Source organism: Artibeus jamaicensis, unplaced genomic scaffold (assembly GCF_021234435.1).
Source record: "Artibeus jamaicensis isolate MK-2021 breed Jamaican fruit bat unplaced genomic scaffold, CSHL_Jam_final contig_497, whole genome shotgun sequence".
Lineage (NCBI taxonomy): Eukaryota > Metazoa > Chordata > Mammalia > Chiroptera > Phyllostomidae > Artibeus > Artibeus jamaicensis.
Genome location: NW_026521863.1, coordinates 11,451,310 through 11,470,741, shown reverse-complemented (window position 1 = coordinate 11,470,741; position 19,432 = coordinate 11,451,310). Strand labels below are relative to the sequence as shown.

At 45.4% G+C, this 19,432-nt stretch overlaps 1 protein-coding gene across 9 annotated transcripts in view; it reads left to right on the top strand.

Annotated features, from left to right (window-relative positions):
- The window catches only part of PLEKHG1 (pleckstrin homology and RhoGEF domain containing G1), a 201,796-nt gene that overhangs the window by 78,139 nt on the left and 104,225 nt on the right, over positions 1–19,432 (top strand). Inside the window, exon 1 of one of the 9 annotated variants that reach the window (XM_037156859.2) lies at positions 1,731–1,980. The exons of the other annotated variants lie outside the window; for them this stretch is intronic. Within the exon in view, the coding sequence (XP_037012754.2) occupies positions 1,902–1,980 (79 nt within the window). The 5' untranslated portion in view covers positions 1,731–1,901. Of the gene's footprint in view, positions 1–1,730; positions 1,981–19,432 lie in introns of those variants that run through there. 9 annotated transcript variants of the gene reach the window in all.

Genomic DNA, 19,432 nt, shown 5'->3' with positions numbered 1-19,432 from the left:
CTGGAAGATCGTTCATAGCTGCAGTGGGAGGCTGTTTGTGGCAGGAAAGCAACATGGAGAGACTGTGACTCCCGGGAGGAACTTGGAGGAGAGTGGGGAGTCTGGAGTGGCGCAGGAGAGAAGGCCAGTGAGGGCAGCAAGAGGCAGGGGCTGGACACGTGAGGTGTCAAAGGCCGTGTGAAAGATCTGGTTGGTTGTTGTTCCTGAAGAAATGAAAAGGCATGAAGTTTCCCGTGGGTGGGGTAAGCGTGGGTGGCATCACACTCACAATCTGAAAAGTTTGTGGCGTGGCAGGCCGGTGTCCTCCAGGAGGTTAGAACATTTGACTAGTGCACAGGAAAGGTGACCAGGGTAGAGATGGCTAGAAGTTAAGTATTTGAGAAAGAGAGTTAAGAAGTTAAAAAACAATGACTGGAGTTGATGACGATTTTGAATATCTGGAACGAAAGAGAAAAAGTAGAAACAGCGGCTCCTGCATTTCTGGCTGGCGAGTCCGTGCAGATGGCGGTGGTGTCCGCTGGAAGAGGACCAAGTCCGGGAGGAAGACTGTGTTTCATTCTGGATATATTTCACTTCAGTTGCCTGTGAAATCTCAAAGCTGAGACATCAAATAGCCACTTGGATGTACTGCCCTACTGCTCAGAAGAGTCATCAGATGGTCCTGCAAAGGGGACTTTGAAATGTCAATATAGGTAGGAGGAAAATGAGGACAGTAAGGGATCATGGTCCCTCAGGGGGGACATCGCTTCAAGAAGGGAGTGGCCAAAACTGTCAGATGCTCCCAAGAAGTTCTGTGAGAAAGAGACTGATGCACGCTGGTTGAACCAAATGGCATCAGACTACAGAGAGCTAACTGTGTGCTAACTGTGGGCAGCTCTCTGCCAAAAGAGCCAGCAGATGGGCTGAGATTATGCTGCCCAGTGGTCGGTCCCTCCCACAGTCTGCTGATCTGATTCCTTATTCCTGCCCCCAAGACAAGTGCCTGGTGAGGGGTTGGAGGGAGACAGGGAGAAATTCCCCACACAGCCCACCCTCCGCCCCAACAGCTCCTTCCTGAAGGAGTAGCAGGCGGTCAGATGTTTGGTACTGAGGTGCAAGCTGTACTCAACTCTGATGGTTGGTGCACATTTCAGCAGTTGGCAACCATGGACTCCAGCCGACGTGCATTTAATCCGTCAGCATTTGCTGAGCACCCTGCATGCACCCAGAGCTCTGACGGGTCCCAGGGAATCACAAAGAAGCAAGTGGCCCGGTTGACTGAGTCCCTACCCTCTGCAGAAGGCGGGTGCAGGCAGTATTTATGTGTGTGAAAGTTAGAAAATGGTTGGGAGCTCACAGTCACCGTGGGAAACTGGAAGCAAACATCTCTGAACTAAAGTTTGCTGTGAGCCATAGTGGCCTTCAAAAAGCCTTTGGCATGATTCTGGTTCTCTGGATATGCTGTCTAATGAAAAAGTGCTTCCTTCCTCAGCATGTCCCTTTCATGAGCGGGAGGGGGGGTGGGAGCTGGTGTGTTATAATAAGACTGACTTGGGGGAAAATGACCTCATGTGCTGGGGGGCTGAGCTGTTTCCCTTTGCTGCAGGAACACCTTGGAGCAAGAACACGGAGGGCCGTGGCCGGCCTGTGGCAGGAAGCGCATGTGCACAAGTTGGAAAGGGGTGGGTTGACCTACACAGGCAGGATATTACTCTGCTTCCTCTTCCTGACTGTGTTTCCCAGAGGGGTCATGGTCATGGCTCAGCTTCCTGTTGGGGAAAACCTATGATACTGAGTGTCCACCTGCCACAACCAGCAAACTAACAGCAGCAAGCTGTCCGATGCTGCTGTGAAAGCTGAGCCTAGAGTTCACGGACAGACCCTGTCTCAATACTCGGGGACCTAAGACCTCTGACGCCCAGATGAAGCCGTTCTTTGTGGAGTTGAAGGGAAAGGAGACGGCTGCCTTGACAGATCATGTTGTGGACCCAAACGTCACAGGCGAGTGAAATGTGGGGACTCTGAGGGGTCTGGACTGGAGAAAAGACAAGGTGACGTCATGAGGTGGCACCTGTCACCAGGTGCTTCATGGAAACACGAGGGGTCAGGCAGCCCGACTGGTGTGGAGACGTGGGGTGGACGTGGCCCGACTCCTGACCACGGTGTGCATTCTCTTCACTGGACACACTGTGTGCCAACTACACACTGAGCTGCGCCCAAAGTGGGTACAGGTTCTGGTCCCAGACTTCAAAAACCCACAGCCGAGGAACTTGGTGTCTTCATACCCCGTCCTTGTTGGGTTCCAGGCTGGCAATGAGAGAAAGTGTTGGAGGAAAGGAAATGCAGGCTTCCTGGCAGGGTCTCAGACTTAGGAGAGTGGTCCTTTCAGATCTGTATGTATTGTGTTTGTCACACACCGTGAGGTTTGGGGGTGGCTGGCTGAGTGGGACAGACGTGAGGCAGTGGACGGTGGCAGGAGGGTGAGCAGCGCTGTGGTCTGAGCCCGGGGGCACCCTGGGACACGCAGGAGGCACACGTGAAAACTCAGGCGCAGGCTTGGGGGATTTTATCGAGGTTATCAACTGGCTCCAGCCACCTCCTTTGTCACATCCTTCCTTGTCACCCCTGGTGGGCGATAACAGCAGCTGTGCAGGGATCCCAGAGTCTGAGTTTGGGCAGTTTGCAGTGCTTCAGAAGTGGCCACGGGTCCTGTGTCTCTCACCCTGCACTTCCCATCAGCCCACTGGGGACGGTTGTTTGTTGTTTGCAGGGATCTCAGGCCGTGGTCCGGCCGCAAAGGACAGCCTCCCTTGGGAGAGTGTGAGCAGTGCTTTAGTCCTAATGGCTAACCCTGTGCTTTTGTGCTGCTTTCTTCTCTCCGCCACCTCACTCTAAGGATGCGTCTGTGACTTGGGTGGGGGAGGAGCTTTTCACAGGGACTGAGAGGCTGTTGAAGGCCCCTTTGTCCTTTTCCCAAGCCCCCCACGGCAAAGGCAGCCCCCACCTGCGTGAGGAAGGAGAGGCACGCCCGAGGAGGAACAGGACCTGTACCTCTGCTCAGGTGCTGCCCCGTGATCGCTCTGTCCCCAGAACGTGGAGGTCGGGGCACAGAAGGAGTAGAGCCAACGCTCTTACTGTTTGAAATTCCCATCCTCCATTTCTGCTTTCCCTCCATCTGCAATGAATCTAAAGTTTGTCTAATTTTAGAAATGTCCAAATAATTGCCAAATGAGGGAAATTTCAACGAAATGACTGTAAAATGTGTATCCTCGAAATACTGCTGCTTTTTTAGTAACCTAGGCTTTTTAAGAAAAATTGAAGTCAGTTTTGGGGGGGTGATTTTGGGGAATTTGCCTGCCTTCTGCAAAAAGAACCTTTGATCTTATTAAACAAGGTGTAACTGGGGGACAGAGGAAAAGGGAACTCGGATATGGATCATTCTATCTGTGTAACCTATAAAAGTCATAAGGACAGTAAACAATAGCCAGACCTCTCAGGCTGTCTGCAGTTAATTCAAACTTAGTCCCACTCTGGCTTGATGAATATAGCATATGGAGATACTCAAGGATTCTAGAACTTTCTACTATTTGCCCCTCCCACAGCTTTAATGCAGGCAGTGGTCTCTAAGCCATGCGCACCTGGCATCATGACCAGTAGGGGGCATATGTGAGCGAAGTGTTTTACACCTGAAGCTCAGATGCCACCTACTCAGTGTGAGGAACCCCGGCAACCTCACGAGAAGAAGAATTAAGCCACTGGAGTCAATTCATTTTTTAAAAAGCCTTTGACAGTTCACTCAATTGTTTTCATTAAATTCCCTTAATCAACTTTCCTCATCCACAAAAGCTGATAGAATTCTGGGAAGGGAATACTCAGAGCATTAGAAATACTTTTCATATTTTGTAAACAAATTCTGTTCCTCTGGCAGAGTGGTTCACTTTGGGGAAACAATTACCTGAAAGCTCTTCCAACTCAGGAGACAAAATAGGCTGGGGAAGGAAAATCAGATATGTAGGTGCGTGGCCCACCCACATACAGTCATTTTTGCAGGTTGAAAAACTGGACTTCTGAAGGTGAAAAGTGAAGAATAAAAAAACAACCCAAAAGCTCTCATACAAAGGAGATCGGCACGGCCGCAGCATCAGCCGGCCTCGCCTATTGATTGACTCTGTTCACATCTTCATTTTGGTTTTTGCTGGTGTCCACTGTTTTTCCTCTCCTGGCCAGGCTTTCCCTGGGCCTCCTGAGGGAGGGCGCACACAGGAGGAGAATGCGGGCGGAGGGTGGAGGCGGGCGGAACTGCCCCGACCTGTCTGCCTTGGGTGTGACACCTCGTCCCAGGTGGACAGGATTCTCCCGAGGGTGGCAGCCGACAGGCCGCCTGCCCTGCCCGCCACCCTGCCGGCCACGGCTGCCCGGGGAGCATGCTGTCGGCAACTATGGTGGGGACCCTGGTCCGAGGCTGGAGGAACCGCAGCTCTCCGAGAAGGGTGGAGGCCAGACCCCTCAGCCCCCAGAGCCAAGGCGAGATTCGGATTCAGGGTATGTTTGTGACCCTCCCCTATGACCGTGGGACTTTTTTTAAGGGTTTAGGAAGGTGGTGATGAGGTTACAAACTTTCCCCCCACTTCAGATAGAATTGACAATTTAGAGTCTGTCTTTCTTCTCAAGTATTATAGCTAACTCACTTGTGGGAAATTTATTTTCTCTTTTCCTAGTCAAAAACATAGGTACCTTCAACGGTCACCCTGTAAAAGATTATTATTTTCTTTCAAAATCTTTTATTTTAATATATAATCCTTGTTTCATGTTATTTGTATTTGACCAGTAGGATAGAAAAGGTTTACCAGCTTTTGGTAAATTCTATCTAAACCATATTATTTTATTATCTCTGGCATGGGAAATGGTAAAAGTAGTTCACTTCTAGGTTTTCCCATTTATTATTTTTATTTTCTGTTTTGATACAGTTTTTTTTTTGAGGCAACAATAAAACTACCGACCAGAATCTGGCTCGCCTGTTAACTTCGTTCAAAAGGTTATTATGGCCTCTTCTGAAATAAATTTTCACTGGAATGAAATACTTTTGAAATACCTGACCTCATTCTGTTCTGTCTAGACCAGCGTTTTTTAACCGGTGTGCCGCAAAAATTTTCAAAACGTGCAGTAGCAGACTCTTCAGCCAGGGACACTGACCTCTTTTCCCCTCTGTTGTCTGGTAATAAAATGACAACAGCCAACATGATAATAACCATCTGGTGTGAATGGATTTAAACTATACCTATTTTTTTGTTAGATTGGCAAAAAATATATTTTGTGTGTGTCACAGAATTTTTGTAATTAGTTTACATGTGCCATGAGATGAAAAAGGTTGAAAATCACTGCTCTAGACCTTGGACTTCTTAATGATGCTTATAGAGAAGGGAGCTCTTTGGTCTTGCTGCTGACTGACCTCTGAGAGAAGCCCAGCCCAGGAGGCCAGGATGAGCCTAGAGGCCATCAGCTCCCAGGGGCTTTCTGGGCTGGCCTGACCTCCCTTCAAAGTGCTTTTATCTGACCCAGGGCCCTGAGCGCTTCCTGAGCAGAAAAGGCAACTGTCTTTTCACTTCAACAAATACGTGTCAAAAGCCAGTGTGTGCCTGGCAATTTTCTAGACACTGGCATGCTCTGATCTATAGCCAACCTATGACTGAGGTATAAAAACAGAACATTGTCATGCGTTTTGTTCTGAGGGTGATCTCCGATCATATTTTTCTGTCTGACTATATTCAAGAAGCATCAGGCCAGTCGATTATTTAAAAATGCCTAGTGTCCATCATCAGATGAGTAGATAACAACTATGGGACATTTACACACTCCTCACCCGTAAAAAAGAAAAACTTGCGCCTTTGCGACACCATGGATGAACCTGGAGAACATTATGCTGAGTGAAATAAGCCAGGCAGAGAAAGACAAGTACCATATGATTTCGCTCATATGTGGAAGGAAACTAGTGAACAAACTGAACTGACAAGCAAAACAGAGACAGACTCAGAGAGAGAGCAGGCTGACAGCTATTGGGGGGGGGGAGGTTAGTGGGTGGAGGGATCCAGCAAAAAGGAAAAAGGACTCATGGACATAGACAGCAGTGTGGTGATTGGGGCGGGGAGTGGGGTGATGAGGGGAATAAATGGTACTGGGAAAAAACACAATAAAAAAGTTAAAAAAAAGGGTCTGTAAATATTCATGGCAAGATAGTAAATTAGTTATTTAACCAGACACCCAAAAAATAGAGGGTTCTTCCATGTCCTTAACTGCCCAAAGCATTAGTAATTATTTGTAAAACCTAGGTACTCAGTAAGAAGTATGACTCATGATGTTTCAGGTGTTGGTCACCTAGTTCTTTCCCAGTTAGTTTATTTGAGAACATTCAGAGCTTCACAAGATGACAAAGTAATAATGTGTTAACAAGGCAGGAATGGTGTTTTCTATTATACAGCTTTATTGAGATATAATTGACATGCCAACAATTCACCCATGTTAAGGGTACAAATTCAATGGTTTTTGCTCCTTTGCATTTTTTATTTTTAAAGTCATGGTAAAATATATATAAAATAAAATTTGGTATTTTAAATACTTTCAGTGTACAATGCAGCAGTATTGATTACATTCACAATTTTACGCAACTGTCCTATTTCCAAAATTTTTTGTCACCCCAGACAGAACTTCTGTGCCCTTGATCAGCAGCCCCCCATTCTCCTTCGCCCCGTGCCCTTGGTGACCCTAATTCTGCCGTCTGCCTCCATGACTTTGCCTGTCCCAGCTATTTCCCAGCAGTAGAATTGTATGGTGTTTTTCCGTATGATTTTGTGTCTGGCTTCTTTTGCTGGGTGTAATGTTTTCATGATGTATTCATGTTTCAGAACTTCATTTCTTTTTATGGGAAGGCAGGTTTTAATTCCCTTGTCTCTCATGCTCTTTCCCTTAAATATACCTTAATTCCTAACCTGCTCGTGAAGGAATCTTCGGTTATTTTTCCAGTCTACTGGTATTTTTATAGTTAAGTTACTTACAGCATGAAGAGATCTGAGGAGGGTATTTATTTTTAGTTAGTTCTTTAAAGGCAGGGACCACAGATTAAGCTGTTTTTTTAAAAAAATCTTTTTATCTCTAATGCCTAGTCTAGGTCCTGGCATAGGCTAGTTAGTCAACAAATTGATCTGGAGATGAACAAATGAATAGTTGTCGGGTTTTACTCTTAGGTTATCAGGAAGGTGATTTTAACTAAAACCCTATACGGTCTTTATGCTTCAGTTCCTTGCTCTTTGGGCAGTGATGTTTTCTTCGACATAAAAATGGGTAGCTGCAACTGTGTCACCCTCCACGGAATCACTAATTGCAGGAGGAGATGTGTTGGATAATGTACGTATTTCACTGCAGTAGGTCAGCAGTTCCCTCGGGAGGCCTGACAACGCCTGGTTCATGCCTTCAGTGAGTGTCTGGGGATGTTTCTTATCAAGTGTGATCGGAGCAGCCCAGCTGCTCAGCAGTGTGACTCTGAGACAAGTCTTTCCAACTCATGAACTTGGCCCTGTCTACCTTGTTATCCCCTCTCAGTGCTGGGCCCAGGAACTGGGGGTAGTTGAACTGCAACAGAGTAGACCTCACTGGAGTAAGGGAACTGAAGGCAAAGGTGGTTTGGGGGGACTCACTCCCAGTTTTCATCTTTAAATACAAAACGTAATTACGTTTCTGCCAGTTACAGATGGCAGCCCACACTAACATGTGCTCTCACTGTGCTTTGACTATTTCCAAGGTGTGAAGGGCATGAGAGGAAGAATGTGGAATGCAAAATAACCCCCTGGATTTGGACTTGAAAGTCAGCCAAGTATATCTTCACTGTAGATAATTTCCCCACCCACTGTCTCAATAGCTCATCATGAGCAAACATTTGCAAATTTTAAATTGCCATTGAGTTATGCGCTTTGTGAAGGGGACGCGCCCGTTTTCGTGTGTGTGCTATTTCAGACATTCTGTGCTCCTTCCACGGAGCCCCTGGGAGGACCAGAAAGATGGTTGTGTCACTCATGCAGCTGCGCATGCGTACACTTGCCCTGTGACCCTCCCTCCTGATCTAAACGATGGGCCCAGTCAGAGCTCTGCGCCTCGATGCTGTCTACCCCACCGTGTGCAGTGTCCGACGACAAGGAGGCGCCCAATGACTATTAGGCAGCAGTGACTTTGGAAACATGAAGCAGTGACTTCAGTGTCACATGAAATGTGACATGTTAGAAAGTGAGGAGCCTGGTCTTCATCTATGGCCCGTGCGGCCTCACTTGAGGCTTTTGTAAGTTACACCAGGTACTTACGTTATTATTGCTTTTCACATTTCAAAGGCCTACAGACTACCATTGGCCTAAATATAAAATAATAATTTCTGCCTGTGGAGCCGTACACCCTGTACTCGAAAAGAAAGCCCTTCCTTCCTCGTTTCTCAGTGGCAGCCTGTAATCATCTTTGAGTGATTTTCAAGATTCTTTCTAAACCACTGTTTCCTCCATGGTGTCAGCTAGGGAACAGCTTCTCCTGGTGTCGGTGGGGTGGTTCCCATCCCTTCCCAAGCCCAGCCTCCCCGCTAGTGAGAAGAGGTAGCAGTAAATCCCAGCCAGCTTTTTTTTCATTAGTTACACTGGGAAGACAGTCAGATGGCAAAGTCAGATCTCCACTTCCTGGAGGACCTTTGAAAAGTTCCAGGTAGTCATCACGGCGTGACTGCGTCCTACCTACCCCAGCCTGACGGCCTCGTTGAGTTCCAGCCTGGGCTGGAGGGAACGGCGGGCCAGGGTTGCATCTGGGTTCCCCCCCAGCCAGGACGTGGCCCATTTCCTTCTTTGAAACGAGGTGGAGTGGGAAGAAGCCTGCTCAGATTGGCTTCTGTGAATCGCAGCTGGGGGGTTTCACCTTACTCCACTTACCCTGGGTGAAATGAATGAGCACCAGGACGTCACACGCCACAGCTTGGTCTATGGTTTGTTTATAAATGAAGAGTATTCTGTCTTCAGAAATCAAAATTAAAATTCACCCCACTTCATAATGAACGGTAATGACTAAATTTGACAATAGCGCTTTTAAAATAATTGACCATTATCTGTTTTCTGATGGAATTTAATGGACTCATGCTCTGACCTAAGTAATTTTACTTAGTTTACATCAGTTATGTGGTCCTGTTCCCATAATTAACTATGCAATTACCATTTAATAAGAGCCCCTTATTTTAATGAGAATAATCACAGAGCTCATGAAATAAATATTCACTGAGCAGCTGCTATGTGTAATACTAATGAGCATGCTGCAAAGGTAAAACATTTCTGAGGCTTATTCTTAACCTCAGAAAAAGTGTTTGTGACCTAGAGAAAACCAACATAAACAAATGCAACAAGTACAATATAAACAGGCAGAATTCATTGCTAAGAAGATATCAGTAGAAGAAATGATTAATTTTAAGAGACAGTATAGAGTTTGCCACCTAAGTAGAATTTGAATTGGGCCTTCCACATCTTTGAGGACACTTCTGACTCTGGAATTAGGGCTAACAGAAAGCAAATACCATAGTTCATCATGCACGATATGCACTTTTTGGCCCAAATTTTTGAGGGAAAAGTAAGGGTGTGCATTGTACATGGGTAGTACCTGAAACACCTTGTATCTGCTCTTGCGTTTTGTAATTTTTTGTTACATGAAATTTCTTATACCATCATATGATCACAAACAAATGCTAAAATTCCTTTATAATACAAAAAAGCAAGTACCTGAATTAATTAAGTAATTAAAAAATTAAAATGAAAGTTTTTTTCCTGAAAGTTTGGGCCATAAATGTGGGTGTGCATTTTATACGGCAAAATATGATATTTGCTCTTATCACACGTGTAGTCTTTTAATGAATGAAGGTTCTACTAAATCAAACAGAAAACTCGGGATTCGTCTAGTTATATACTGTCAGGGGCAATTACACTGTGCACACCAATTCAGAGGCACCAGTCGCATTGTGATTTCCATGTTTAGGGGAGAGCATTGCAAGGGCAGGCACCAGCCTCAGCATGGCACACAGGTATGACAAGCTCATGGCATCTGTGGGGTGCTGAGCTGTCCTGTATGGACACGGTACCTGGTGAGACTTAAGAAGAACTGAACTTCAGTGCTGAGATACAGAGGTTGGACTTGATCTGTAGACCAAAGGAAACTTTATCAGGCTTTCCTGGATGAGGGTAATCTACATCCTGAGTTTTAGAAGATAGCTGTGTAAAGAAATGGTCTTAGGAAGCAAGAAATTGAGTTTCTCGAGATAGATTAAGGAGGGTATTGCAATGACTCAGACCGAAACTATGAAAGTGACAGTAAGGATAGGAAGAGAGGGTGGAAAGAAGAGACATAAACATAATCTATTCTATTTTATGACCTATGGAAAAGTTACAGTTATTATTTAATGAGCTTTATTTCAATGCTCATATCCATGGATTTTAATTTATAGGTGACTGAATGACAAGATAGACCAATGCCCCTGAAAGATTTTTATTACTTGTATTTCCCAAGAGGAGGGTCACGGGATGCCACACAGGGCCACAAGGGGAGGCGCCAGTGTCGTTTGGGGGGCAGAACGGAGCAAGAGGAAAGTCCAGGCTGAGCCTTTGTTGGGGTTCCCAGGGGAAGGGCGAGGGTAAACTGCTTAGCATCAGCTGTTTGTCTAATTCCAGCAGGCCTGGGTGCGTAGGAGCTGTCCCCTGTTGCCTGGTACCTGGCCCCGTTGAGGAGTGCAGGGGGAACACCGCTTTTATGTGCGAGAGTCGGCTGAGGAGGTGGTGCAGAGTGCGTGCCCTGGATCACAGGGGAGTTGGAAACAACCTGGGACTGTTAGGTTGGCCCTGTGATGAACGGAGGCCCAATAGATGAATAGAGAATTAAAGAAAACATGAGTTAGAAAATCTATGTACCAGGACCCTGGGCTAAATGCTTTATACACTTTATCTCATTCATCGCTCTCAGCAATCTGCAGTATATGCTAAACTGCCCCTGTTTTACACATGAAGCAACTGAGACCCAAAGTGATTCAACACCTTACCCAAGTTCACTCAGTGATCACGGTTTTTGGAGCTGGACTCAATCCTACACATCAGCACCTCCAGCCCCTGCTGCTCATCTCTGCACACGGGTTTCTCTGCTTGACTGCTCTCCCTCACTCTGGGCTCAGGACACGAGACTCCTCCTGCTGAAAAGGAGTGATGGAAAGTTGTAGAAACTTCTCCAGCGGCCACTGGGTTAGGGAGTAGAGACAGATTTATGTGGTTCACCGTCTCTCTGTAAGTATGTATACGTACACTGGTGGCCCATTACTCGGTGTGTTAGAATAAATGAATTCATTAAATGTGTGACTTAATCACTGTCCCCTCCATTCCTGGAAATGCTTCTCAACCTTGGCCCCTCTCTGATCATTCTGACTGTGGAACATGGGAGCTCTCAGGTCAGCAAACAAGGCCCTTACCAGATTCCTTCCTCCCCCGTGCCATTGGCCAATGATCTCAACTGCCTATGAGATGATGTCTGGTTTCCCTGGGAGAGACAGTGAGGTCCTGCCTCAGGACCTACCCTGTCTGGTCACAGTCCGGCACAGTTCCTCGGTTCAGGCCAACCACTCCCCATGAGTTCTGTCTCTCACAGCCTCTACCGCTTTGTTCTCTAACACTTGGCTGCCTTCTCACCCCCCTCTCTGTACATCTTCATGCCTCACATCCACGAAGAGCCCGCTCGGTGCTCAGCCTCTGTGGCAAGGCATCCACGTTGCCCATAAATCCTGCAACGAGGTCTAGGAAGCAGCTACTTTGCACCACGCCATGATGGGCATGTGGTCAGGACCTTGGAGATTGTGACTGGCTGAAGGGACAGGGTGAAATAGTGACAGATGCAAAAAAAATTACCATGCAAGAATATGGAGGCTATGTCCTCTGAGACTTTAGAAGGCTGTCCCAGCCAGACTGGTACCACTTTGCAGGTAGGTGTTGCTCTGCTCATCCTCATCTCGAGACATGCTCCAATAGTCTCCCTGGAGCTCTGACTCTTTCGTGGGACAGTGAACCCTCAGACAGAGGCATCACGAAGCAAGTTTCTAAGAGCCTGTGCCAAAGGAACATGGCAGGAATTCCTGTTCTCTGTCCACCATGAGTTCAGTTATGTGGGGGCAGTCACTGTCCTTGCTTCGGGGCTCAGTGACAGGGAGCGGTAATAGCAGAGGGCGTCAGATCTCAGTCCCAGAGTTAGCCTGGCTGGCTCACATGCCAGTGTTACCACTTTACTACTTGTCTGACTTTGAGTGTTAGCGTCCTCTCTCAGTGCCTAATTTTCTCAAGTGTGAAATAAGAATGATAGTGATGCCCACCTTTTAGAGTAGTTGTGAGAGTTTAAAAGAAGCTTAAAGATGGTACCTGGCACGTAGTAAACAATAAGTATTAACTATTGTTATTACTTACTAGTTTGTGGTCCTCGTGACTGTGCTTCCCGTGTCTTAGAGCTTTTCTAGTCAATTCCTGGTCTTGTAAGGCACCATGTCCATCAATCTCCTCTGCTAGTAAATTTTTATAAAACTGAAGCTGAAAAACCTCAGCATAAGCATTTCCCTTGGAATACTAGAGATATTGGCATTTTATTATTCATTCCTACGTTGACATTTTAATAGCTTTTAAAAGAATCGGGAAGTCTCAGCACCTGTCGGCCCCTGTATTGGGGTGGCTGTTGTGCTTTTGTTTCATGTGAACCTTATTTTCTCAAAGTCTGTGAGCCCTTTGCTCCCTGGCAAGATCCAGCAACAAGTTTCTCTTCCAAAGAACGGTATTTGTCCTACTTGAAAATCGACCCCGGTATCTACTTTCTTTATAAAGAAGTCACTCTGAGCTTTATGCTTCTAGAACTTCCATTTAGCCTGAGGTTTTTGCAAATGTACCTTTTCGTGTTTGATCACTTTGGAAAAGTTCTTAAAAGCTGCAAATTCAGCAAGCATATTGTCTTTTGGTTTTTGATGCTGAGTTGCCTCTAGTCAGTCTTAGTTTGAGATAAGGGTGTAGAAAATGTTAGAAATTTACTAGGAATATATGTCCATTCTATAGACTAGTACCCTAGACTGCAGAAAGTATTTCTCCCTTAGAGAGAAAATCGCTAATACCCTTTTCCTTGAAATTTTAAAGTCTAGGGCAGTGGTTAAGAACTCTAGAACTGGAGTGAACAGACCTGGATAGATCCCTGACTCTGCTGCTTGTACCTAGCCTGCCCAAGCCTCAAGCTGCCCGTCTTTAAAATGGGGATAATAGAGGTCTTGTAAGGGCTGAATGAGGCAGTGTTTATCAAGCGCTTACAGCAGGGCCTGACAACCACCAGCACTCAAATGCTCGTTGCGGCAGCTGTCTGACCCTAGAGTTTCTGGGATGAACTCCATCTGGCTGTTGACGTTTTCTTGAAACAGAATGTGCCCTCCTCGAGTGGAAGGGGATTTTGTGTGAAAATGCCTGGAAAGTGACCAAGGGTACTTATTTAATCACTCTAGTCAGGAAGAAAAGGAGGAGGGACACTAAAATAATACTTCAAATTTAGAATCTTTGCCTTATAAATGTTAATTTCTTATTTTCTTGACATTTTTATAACCAGTCATGTGAACTTGGGGGACTCTTTCTGCAAGTTTTGTGGAGAGTACAGAAAACCGGCCATCAGCCTGAGATAGTGTCGGAAGCCCTGGCTGTGTATGTCAAGGTTGTGACGAGGAAGGACTCAGGTCAGAGAACGTGTTTTAGGGTGCTTTCCCTCTGCAAAGATTTTTTAAAGTTCGTGCATCCTTTAAATGGCTTCTTTGATAGCTCACACAGAAAGTCCAGGAAGTCTGGCAGCGGGATTTGTTCCGACCCCAAGAGACCAAGAGTGATGCCACTGGTGGGAGAGGTGGCATGCTCTGAGAGTGACGTCTTTTTCCCTGTCCCCAAAGTCCTGAGCCACTTTGAGACCCACGGTGATGGCAGGCTGCCAGCTCTGGAATGAAATCTGCAGTTTTTCATTTGAAACCAGAGGATGACATTTAGACACTTGCTAATCTTGCAGTAAACACTTTGGCTCCCTAGTTACATGTGCACGCAGACACACACACACATGTAATGCACACACACGTGCACACACAGACTCTTCTCTCTTCTTCAGTGACACACTCTTGCTTATCCCCGTGGCCTGTTTTTCTTCAGACCCCTCCATCTCACTGTGTGGCTTTGTTTCTGAACGACAGCATCACTGTGCATCTCTCTTTTGTTTCATTTCATCTCTATGCATGAAAGGCGTCTGAAGCCAACCAGCATTTGCAAAGTGAGCAAGTGACTCATGAGCATAATTTTACAAGTGTTTTTTAAGTCCCGAGATGGAAGAAACCATCTGTGCAGAGGAAAAAGGTTCCCGGGTGAGGGATCGTTAAAGGTTGTGTATGTGTGGGTGAGGCTGAGTCCCCTGGTGGTTTTAGACAACCAAGCTGAGAGGTTTTTTCTTTACATGTTACCTACTAAATGTAAGGCTTTGTTGTATTTCAAAGGATAAAATGACCCAGAACTACCAAGAAAATATGCAAAAATCATGCTATGATCACTGCAGAATTCCTTGGTTTTGCTTATTTTTGTGGTTTTTAACTTTATATGTGTGTATATATTTGTATATATGTATAGACACATACACACACACACGCCAGGAGACATTTTCCTAAATATTGATTGGAACCCCTATGTTCTTATCAGAAGTACTTTAAAACGTATTAATACTTTTGAGCATTTAAAAACTTCTCTAGGAGCTGAAATAGAGTGTGTGATGATGTGATTCTGTAAAAGTCAGAACTGTCACAAACAACGTGTAAGTTCCTGAGCTTCAGAAACGGATGAAACGTTCAGTGCTCATGGACTAGGCCTGCGGAGCAGTCTGGCCTGCTGCAGGTTCCAGGGAGAGAACTGAACTTGGAGTCAGGCCTGCAGCTCTCTGGCCGGGTGCCTTGGGCAGACTACTTGAGCCCTCTCCCTTGTCCTCAGACACTTTGTGGGGTGGCCGAGTTTAGGGCACAGCCCCTGAAGGAGGAGGGATCCTGGGTGGGCAGAGCTGGGGGAGTGGGGTGATTTCGGGACATTCCTGGGGAGTGAGTCCGAGGTGTCTAGTCCCAGACAAGCGTCTCCTATTTCAGAATCTTGCCTGGGGCGGCCACGAAGGGGGAGCCCTCTGCAAAAGTTCTGCTTGGTCATTCAGCATCCAGATGACCGCCATGGGGGCTGTCAGCTCTTTGCGTACAGTTGAAACATCTGTGAGGCCGACACAGACGGCTCCCCACCGGGCAAAGGGAAAATGCTGTTTTCTTTCCTGATACCACAGCAGCTTTCCTAGGGAGAGGAATCAGAAATGTCAGCACATCATTGCCTGCGCAGGCGCATAGCTCGAGCCTGTTTGATAGACCTCTAGAGGACCTGCTTCTCGGGAGCTTCTGAAGACGTGTTGTTCTTCTGGTGGGCTTCTCCTTCACCTTTTTAAAAAAAAAAAAAAGTCAGCTAAGGACCAAATAGTGGCAAACGCATCAAACTCAGAGGTCAGTTGTGAAACTACTTTGTGTTATATCCATTTTGAAAGATAGTTGTTAGTTCCAGTAGTTGGAATGTTAATGGGTTGACACCCTAGTCTGACTTTTTATATTGTGAAAATGAGATACACAGTGAAACCTCACCTATTGTTTTAATGTTATACACATGAAAGTGAGGCTGCTCAAGGAAGAATATCTGGGGGACCATTAAAAAATTGATAAGGACCACCTCACAACAAGTACAGCGATGGGGCGTCTAAAGCTGACTTAGGGGAATGAGGCCAAGTCCAAGTGCCTCCTCCATGCTGCTCCAGTCCAGGCAATGCAGAAAGCGCTAGAGACCCTCATTGACTCTTTTGCAGCCATTGTGAAGCTTGTGTGTGAGTTCAGGTGGAGTTAGGATCTGTGTGTATCAAAGCTGAGGTTCACCTCGCACTTTAAAAGAGGCTGTCTTTACTAATAAATGTTCCCATCTACAGATAACTTGAAATACAAGTTAATTCGCCTGTAATTGTTAAGCTCAGTCTCTTAAAGAAATTCTTTTGAAGTTCTTCTCCCCCAGGGAGAGTCTTATTTATACAAGTTATGTGCTTAACATTTATGTTTTTCTCGTGGCCACTACAAAGACCAGTCTCAAAGTAACACTGCATGGTAGTCACGGCTTGTGTTCATCACCGTCACATCTTTTTATTTCTTCTCTTTGTTTTTGTGTCCCTTACAACTGAAATGCAACTCTCCTTGAAATTGGTGGAATTGGAATGTACTCGGTGAACTGGACTGCCCTGGGTGTCTTGGTTGTGTTACTGAGCTACAGTTGTGGAAGGCGTTGCTGCTGGGGGACACTGGGGGACACTGGGGGACCTCACGGAGCATTTTCTTTTTCCTCTCTATCTCTTCTCTTTTCCTTTTCTTTTTTTTTTTTTTTTTTAATTTATTTAGTTATTTTTCAAGTACAGTTTTTTGTCTATTTTTCCCATCCCAGCCTCCCCTGCCCCTTGCTCCCCCCCTCCCTCCCATTTCCTCCCCCCTTAGTTCTCGTCCCTGTGTCCTTCCTATTTGTTCCTCCAAATCCCTCCCCCTTTTTCCCCTTAACTTCCCTTCCTTCTCCCCTCTTGTCACTATCCCCTTGTTCTCTATTTCAGTGTCTTTGTTTTTTGGGGTTTTTTTTTTCTGCTTACTTGTTTGTTTTGTTGTTTAGCTTCCTGTTAAAGGTGAGATCATATGGTATTTGTCTTTCAGCACCTGGCCTATTTCACTCAGCATAATGCTTTCCAGTTCCATCCATGTTGTTGCAAAGGGTAGTAGCTCCTTCTTTCTCTCTGCAGCATAGAATTCCATTGTGTATATGTACCACAATTTTTGGATCCATTCATTTACTGATGGGCACCTAGGTTGCTTCCAACTCTTGGCTATTGTAAATTGTGCTGCTATGAACATTGTGGTGCATAGGTTCTTTGATATTGATGTTTTAGGATTCTTAGGATATAATCCTAGCAGTGGAATTGCTGGGTCAAAAGGCAGGTCGATTTTTATTTTTTCTGAGAAAAATCCATACTGTTTTCCATAATGGTTGTACCAGTCTGCACTCCCACCAACAGTGAACTAAGGACCCCGTTTCCCCACACCCCCTCCAACATTTGTTGTTTGTTGCTTTGTTTATGATTCCTTTTCTTTTCTGCTAATCTCTTATCTTTTTCTTTATAATCTTCTCTTTGCTTTCTCTCTTTCTTTGTTTTCTTTCTTTCATTTCTTCCTTTCCTTTTCTTTCTTTCTTTCTCTTTTTTTCTGTTCCTTTTTTCCCAACTTCTTATTTAGTTGTACTTATTTCAAAAAAAATTTAACATATTTACTGTAACTGTTTTCTAAAAGCCTTACCTGAGATCTCCAATGCCTAACAGACATTCTGAAAATACGCTTTGGCTCACTACTCCATAAGTGCTTCTCCAGTGTCCTGGTTTCTAAGTCACCTTGCTAGGCAGGAAGAGAGAGTATTGATTTTGAGGTCTGACTACTCACTCAGGTCATGCCATTTGGCGCTACCCACTTGCCTAAGCAATTGGGCCAACCCCTGGGCTCTCTGAAAAAATAGGAACAGTAGTGTTGAGAGCTAGTAACGTTCTGTGAGCACCTAGCATGTTCCAGGTTCATGCCTTATACTCATTCAATGTCTTAAGCCTCAGAACGCCCCGTGACAACATGAAAACTAAGCAATTTTAAACATGGCATGTTTAAAAAATTAATGTCCCTACTTGCAAAATATTTCGCTCTATGAGGGATCTTAATGAAAGGCAATGGATCCTTTTAGCTAAACAAATAAACAAAAATTTTTCCTTTTGAATTATAATGTAAACAAAAGAAAACTTTGAAACTGTGTAGTCATTCTCCTCTGAGAATAAATACTGCCAATTACCCACAGCCCCTGCTATCTTTGCTAACTCCTGCTAGGTTTTACACGGGAAGAGCCAGATTTTAGATAACAACTTCTGGTAAATAGCTCAGCATGAGATTAATATTTATTATTGGCAGTGAGCAGATTTGTATTGTTTCAGATTGCTTATGTGCTGGAATAAGTAGAGAGGGTCATAATAAAGTACAATATTAGAGGGAATCATGGTGTCACATGCCAGCTAGAAGTTTCCAGATGTCTCATCTAAATTGGGAGGGGGAGGCATTCCTTGCCGCGCTCAGGGCTGCTCCAGCAGGCCGACCAGCCTCCCTCAGCTGCTCCCCATTATAGAGCAGCAGGTCCCCACTATCTATCTGGAAGATGCAGCATGAGGAAATCGGATGCCTCATGCTTGCAAAGCCACCGCATAAGTCATTGACTCTCAAAATGTGTTCCCCAGACCAGCAGCATCAACACCATCTGGGGGCTTGTTAGCAATTCTCAGGCCCTACCGCAGACCCCCAGAATCAGAGACTCTGGGGCGGGACCCGGCAGTCTGTGTTTAGCAAGCCATCTGGGTGATTCTGGTGCCAACTGAACTTGAGAAGCACTGGGCTGGCTTACCTGGGGCCATCCTATCTCCAGGCCCCAGCTTCTTCTATAAAATGAAAGATTTGTAGTAAACTGTTCCTAAGCCGCCTCTCTGAACTCCAGACCCACATTCTACGCACTCTAATTCTATAGCCTGTGACGTAAATATACGTACCTGGTGGTATCGCGCAGCAGTGGAGAGGACGGGCTCTGAAATCTTACTGCCTGGGTTCAAATTTCGGTGCCTCCACTTAGTAGCACGGTTTGCCTGAGTGCCCTGTTACAATGGAGAAAATAGCCCGATGTCCTAAGGGGTTTGTGAGAAATGGATCCGAAGCATGTAGAACAATGTCTAGCACGTGGGAAGGTACTCCCACGCTAGGCATTAGCAGACTTCTCTCCCCCTGAAGTATTCTGGGACGCTGAAGATATAAATTATGGAGTGCACAGCTTTATTTCCTATGATTGGGTACCAGGTACCATGATGGGTGTTTTATAAGTGAGATATCACTTAAATCAAATTGTAACCTATGTAATAAGATGGTTCCTGATTTCAAAAAAGACAGTTGGATCGATGTTAAAGTCCAGGACCACGTACTACCCTAACTTAGAGGTACAGTAACATCCTGGTAGCATAGCTGCGACCCTCCCCTGGCAACACATGAGTCACGTTAGGAAAAAATACCTGCCCTGGCATCACCCTCCGCAGAATATGCTGGTTTTAAAAACAGTGTTTGATTATTATTTCATACCTTGATTTTTGAAGACATGCAAGATTTTGTGTAACATTTAAAATTTTTTTATTTTATTTTATTTTTAGACAGAGGGGAAGGGAGGAAGAGAGGGAAAGAAACATCAGTGTGTGGTTGCCTCTC